At 40.7% G+C, this 6370-nt stretch overlaps 1 protein-coding gene across 1 annotated transcript; it reads right to left on the bottom strand.

Annotated features, from left to right (window-relative positions):
* Nucleotides 1–2844: 2844 nt before the first annotated feature.
* LOC105004908 (zinc finger and BTB domain-containing protein 26) lies at nucleotides 2845–4460 on the bottom strand. The gene has a single exon (XM_010862692.1). The coding sequence runs from the start codon at nucleotides 4450–4452 to the stop codon at nucleotides 3181–3183; it is 1272 nt and encodes a 423-aa protein (XP_010860994.1). The 5' UTR covers nucleotides 4453–4460; the 3' UTR covers nucleotides 2845–3180.
* Between the last annotated feature and the right edge of the window lie 1910 nt (nucleotides 4461–6370).

Genomic DNA, 6370 nt, shown 5'->3' with positions numbered 1-6370 from the left:
GTGAGTATGTGAGCTCCTGGGGTGGCTGCAACAGCACAGTGTCAAGGCTTTACTTCACAATTCATTCCTCCAATCCTGAGGTTTCAGGAACACATCCTTTCATTCACAGAAAGTTATCGTTTGTAAAGATTTCCTTGAAGATCTGAATTCCACAATGATATGATCAAAATGGTGAAATGAAACCCAAGGCTCTCAGCAGTATATAGTTTCAGCTTTAAGAGAAGGCTGAAAACTACTTTTTGCTGTTTTATATAGAAATGGGTTGACTCTCCAAAGAAAGTTTTGTAAAGCGTTTATAAGCTTAAAAAATAATAAAAAAAGAAATGTAAAAATTGTGAACCAGTCTCACTTTGCAATTTTTTTTGAAGGAATAAGTAATTGGCTTCAAAATCTGATTTACTTAATTGACATTTTTGAGTCTCTGAATGAATTTGATCAAAAATTATAAGAATTATGGGAAAGTATATTTGTGAATGAGTTGACCCAGCAGGCTTGGGTGGCCCAAATTTTCACATTGCAAAGGTCATTGGGACTAACCCTTGACCGGCTCCTGGAAGATGATCTTTGAGCCTTTGAAATGTCCCACATGATCTACCAGATGAGCGTTTTTGTTAGCCTGAAACTTTGAGCCTCGCTGCATCAACTTGACCTCAGTAGGCCAAGACTGAGTAAGTAAGGTCAATTTTGTGGGTGTTGCCGTTTAAAGTAACTGACCCTTAAATAAAAAGCCTGGACGCCAAGTCTGGGTGAGCCTCCCTGAGTGTCAACAATGCCCTGCTTTCAGACATCATTCCTGGGAGAATTAGGTGCTCTCCATGTGATGTCACAGGAAGAAGAAAAGTGGAAGCTTATGCCTAGTTCTTCCTGGACTGCTTCACCCAAGCATCTTTTCTCTGAACTGATTTTAATCTGCATCCTTTTACTATCTGAAACCATGACCATGAAGACACCAGATTTTCTAAGTTCTGTGAGTCCTTCTAGCAAATCATTGAACCTGAGGGTGGTCTTGGGGTCTTGCCACACAATAGGAATGTGTGCTAACAACATTTATGGAATCAAATAAAAAACTTACCTTTGGAGAAGTGAAATGACCAGCGAACTAAGTTGGAGTTATTGTTTGAATCCTAAAGAAAAATGATTCAGACTAATAGAGCATTGTCTGTGTACACTGGAAGAAATTTTTTTTTTTTTTTAGTCTTACCGCTCAATTTTATTCTCATTTAAAACCTTTTAACAAATGGTAGAAATTATACTTCAAATCAGATTCACATGTAAATGCATCAAATTATAACAACTTTAAGAATACCCTCTGACTACTCAAGTTAAATTGGAGAAGGAAATGGCAACCCACTCCAGTATTCTTGCCTGGAGAATCCCAGGTATGGGGGAGCCTGGTGGGCTGCCGTCTATGGGGTCGCACAGAGTGGGACACGACTGAGGCGTCTTAGCAGGACTCAAGTTAAAATTAATTTTTGGTTCATCTATACATGGGACTCTCACAGCTCAGAAACAAAAATCAGGAAATCCTGATGGAAACTAAACACTGTTTCCGGACAAAATTAGTTTCACATTTGGATCCTTCTCACACTGTTACTTGTCCTTCTGTTCCTAATCAACACCCAGCAAATCAGTTGCTTGCTTAGGAAGAATGTAATATTCATCCTAACCAAAAAATAATTACCTTACAAAAATAAATCCTTCTATGACTGTTCTGTTTGCAAAATTGAGGCTGTCTTAGAAAGCACACAAGGATGCACTGAGGGGAAGCACAAACTAGGAACTTTTTGCTAAAGTATTCTTGATCATGTACTAAATCTTTTTAAGCCAAGGGACAGTGAGAAGTGAGGAGACCTTAGCTCATATGTAGCCTACTCAGTCTACTTTGGCCACCTTGGCCAGGCTACCTCTTTGGACTTTGGATACCCCAACTTAAAAAACAAAAGGCAGGCTAAATGATTTCTTAAGATTCTCTATGGACTCAAACACTCCTATTATCTAAATCTAACTCATGGTTCAGAAACAAGTAAGACTCAAAATTTTATTTCTGAACATGTGCTTAGGAAAAACAGTTGTTTTGTTTTTCCATAACGGAAAATCAACTTTGTATTTGATCTGTCAAAGGGGATGAGGTGGGACTGTGTACCATTATAGGAACATCTAAATGCAAAAATCTGACTGCTCCTTCTGTGACCCACTTTTTTCATCCACTTTAGAAATTAAGGTACACAAGGAAATGAGAATTCAAAGACTATTACAATATGCTGGACAAAACTGAAGGCCAAACTCACCTTAGCAATAGCGAACTTCTACAACAAAGTCTAGAGACTGACTCCAGATAGCCCCTTTTTAAAGAGAGACCATTATATGTTAGCACACTTTAAGTGTACCTGGAGCAATCCTGATTCCAAAAGCATCACCAAGTAAGCTACAGAATAATTATAAGCATTTGACTTCTTTCGGGGGAAGACCTCCCAAATAAGTACTGTTGTACAACTACTACCCTTTGTTGGTTATGCTCCCCAGTGATGATTCCTATCTGCAGGTATTGATGGAAATACTGTACTCTGGTCTATGTCAACTTCAATCACATGAAGCTGGGCCAAAAACTGTTGAAAAGAGTACAGAATAATCTAAAATACTTCTTTATAGCCAGCTCCAGGATAAGTAGATTCATTCATTTATCAGACATAGATGAATTATCAGTGGTTCTGATAGAACTAGAAGTTCTATCACATATTCAGGCTGATAGCAATATCACCTTATATCTCAGCTTATTTTCTACCAAAGAAAAAGATTAATTGCTTCCCTTAGCATAGCATCTATTGGTGGAGTGGAGGTGATGTTATTAACTTCTTGGTACCTTCAGAATGTGCCCAGTGGAAAGTCTAAAATAAGTGTCAGTCTAAGACATAAGTTGATGTTAGGTAGACAAATGGAGTACTCCTTGGGAAAGGAAAACAGACATCACAGGATAAATAATTCAAAACAGAACATAGGAAAGGGCAAAAGGCAGGCAAGACCACTGCAAGTGGCAAGTTGCCTGGTCTGTTAGTGCTTTGACTCACCCCTACGACCTGCACAGAGGATCTGGAGAAGTCAAATTAGCGAAATGACTCCTAAAAAGCCTCGGACTATTGCCATGTTTGTAGTCAGTTCTAGTTAGGAGCACAAAGGCCCTGTTTAATTCACGCAAGTGCTATCATTCCTTAAGTTCAGGACAGCTTGGGCCAGTTTACCGGCATCCAGGACCTGTGCCGCATCAGGCTGCGGCTGACACCCTTTAGAGTCTGTGACTGTTGTACACGCAAAAGAATCAAAGTCCACAGTGAGGTCTTGCACATTTCTTTCATTGGCATTATCAAAGCTGTTTTTGCCATGCAGCTGTTTAAGGTGCTTCCTCAAAACTGGCTTATGTGCAAAAACCATGTCACAATAGTTACACTTATGGGGCTTGTCTCCACTGTGAAGGTTAAGATGATCCTGTAAGGAACACTTCTGAGAAAAGGTTTTCCCACAGATTTTACACTGGAAAGGTTTAATGCCGGCATGCACACGCATGTGTCGATGAAGGTTGCCTTTCTGAGTAGAAGTCTTGCCGCAGAGTAGACGCATAAAGAGTTTGTGCATTTTTAAATGGTTGGCGTAGTTCTCCAGGTGACGAAACACCCTGGTACACTTTGGGCACTGGTGATGCCACTGCAGGCCTTTGTCTACACCTCGAATATTAGGCCCAAAGACATCTTTCGCGGCCATGATGATGTTATCACTGCCTGTGTAAGAGAGGGCATAATTGTGGAGATGGTTTTGCTCTATTTCACTTACTCTGTTTTCCACAGTTGAATTTATCAGAGAGTGCTGGGGCTCGGATGAATGTAAAGCAGTGGGTTCAGAAGAAATAAACTGGTTCTGATCTTTTTTACTTCTAACCTCTGATACATCCCCAGTAGATTCTACCTTAACGATCTGAATATCACTGTCCTCTATATCCATACTGTCTTCAGATGGGTGAATACAAGGTGAGTCCTGCTTTGGGGAGCCTCTGGCATCTCCCTGATGTTCTTTCGACTGGGGAGAAGCACTCTGTGGTTCACATCCCTCTTTACTTTCCATTGGCTGTTTTGGCTTTATAAACTTCCACAAGGCCTGCGTGCACCGTTCTACAAAGTGACTCATCTGAAGAAAACTCGCAGCAGTCAAGTAATTGACCAGTTCCATCTCGGGGAATTCCAGCACACCACTATAGCACGACAAGAACAATTGTCTCCCCACTTCGGAGCTCTGCAATTTGGAGATTTTCACCTCTCTCGAATCGTTCAGTAAAAACTGGTCTCTTAAGAAGGGGGAACCTGCAGCAAACACAATTTTATGCCCCTGTACCTCAATATCATCTATGAGAACTGTAACATCACAAAATTTATTCTCTTCTCTTAATTTGTTCATTTTTTGTAACATTGAATCTCCATAATTGTCAAACTTGAAGTGAAGGAGATCTGATCTTTCAGAAGTTTTGGCAGACCCCGGGGAAGGCCACCGTCAGGATCCGGCACCGCCAGGAGCTCCCGCCCCTCGGGGCTCCGGGAAGCTGGAAGAAATTTTCATCGTGATTTTAAAGTACTTAACTTGAACAAAGTACTATTGTATTCTGAAGACCTTAATATTATTACGAGAAATTTCAACATTACATTTGTCAGTGAAATAAAAGGCCAAACCACTAGATTTAGAGAATAATTGCATCATCCAAGTAAAATTCAAAAGATCCTAATTCTATTAAGAACTAGAAAGGAGTGTCTGATGAGTAGGGGGAAAAGTAATAGATCTCGCTGCCATTCACAGCATCTACTTGTGAAAGTTTCTTGATGGATGATCATGAACTTGAAGTGACCATAACTGGAAGAACATAACAAGGAATTTGTGGTCATTTCAAGTACAGACTCTATTGCAAAATGTTTGTGGAAGCAAACTGATTTCTTATTTGAAATTTGAAAAGATGTTATTCAGAAGTTTTATCCTATTTCAGTAGTTATTATTTTTCTAAATACTTTGTATTTTATTTCTTTTCATAATTATGTAGTATCCAAAAAAATGTAATTAGTATTTTCACTCAGTCCTATATAGACATTCCCAAACCATGAGTACATCCTGATATGTCATCTAAATATTGCCATTTTCTACATATCCCATGGTGTGAAACCATTAGGAAGAACTGAGTTAAAAGAGTTTGATTATTGTTGTTAAAAAAAAAAAAATCAAAATAATGGTGGCTTAAAAATATAGAACCGTATTTCCCTCCAGGTAACAATCCACATGTAAGCCATCCTGGGGATGGCGTGATGACTCCTTAGCTCTTCACCCAAATACATTCTCTCAAGCAAGAACGTGAAAGAAACCGTCCCCTGTCTAGTTTCACATGTTTCTTTGTTGGGTTCGACATAGATTGCTAGTTATTCCCTTGTGCATGTGCTAAGTTGCTTCAGTCACATCCAACTCTTTTCGACCCCATGGACTGTAGTCCATCAGCCTCCTCTGTCCATGGGATTCTCCAGGCATGAATACTGAAGTGGGTTGCCATTTCCTTCTCCAGGGGATCTTCCTGACCCAGGGATTGAACCAGCATTTCTTATATCTCCTGCATTAGCAGGTGAGTTCTGAATCCTCCTGCAATGCAGGAGACCCTGGTTTTTATTCCTGGGTCAGAAAGATCCACTGGAGAAGGGATAGGCTGCCCACTCTTGTATTCTTGGGCTTCCCTTGTGGTTCAACTGGTAAAGAATCTGCCTGCAATGCAGGAAACCTGGGTTTGATCCCTGGGCTGGGAAGATCCCCTGGGAAAAGGAAAGGCCACCCACTCCAGTATTCTGGCCTGGAGAATTCCATGGACTGTATAGTCCACGGGGTCACAAAGAGTCAGACACGACTGAGTGACTTTCACTTTCACTGTCTTTACCACTAGCGCCACCTGGGAAGTCCTAGTTATTCCCTTACCTGCCCTGCTTTGGGGATAGGGAGCATTTCTCATCAGATGCAGCAGTCTTGGAATCAAACAAATATCTCTGCTGGGACTTCCCGGTGGTCCCAGGTTTGATCCTGGACAGGGAAATAGATCCCTCATGTCTCAATTAAGACCTGGCACAGTCAAATAATAAAATAAATAAGTATATTTAAAAAAAATCTCTGCTGACTACAACCTGGGGATTTCAGTGGTATTTATGCTCCCTAAGCCTCAGTTTTCTCATCTGTAAAATGGAGCAAAGAAGAGCACCATGAGAATTAAAGTAGGGATGCAGCTGAAGCAGTCAGGACTGTGTCTGGCATCCAGCATGTGCTGATGGACCTCAGGGTTACTCTGCATCCCTGGTGTCCAGCGTGGAGC

This window comes from Bison bison, unplaced genomic scaffold, assembly GCF_000754665.1.
Source record: "Bison bison bison isolate TAMUID 2011002044 unplaced genomic scaffold, Bison_UMD1.0 scf7180017864484, whole genome shotgun sequence".
Lineage (NCBI taxonomy): Eukaryota > Metazoa > Chordata > Mammalia > Artiodactyla > Bovidae > Bison > Bison bison.
The sequence above is the reverse complement of the archived record's forward strand: the minus strand, read 5'-3'. Positions and strand labels throughout refer to the sequence as shown.

What these genes read in the sequence shown, in the direction of transcription:
- LOC105004908 (XM_010862692.1), bottom strand. Translation starts at nt 4,452, where the DNA reads ATGTTACAAAAAATGAACAAATTAAGAGAAGAGAATAAATTTTGTGAT.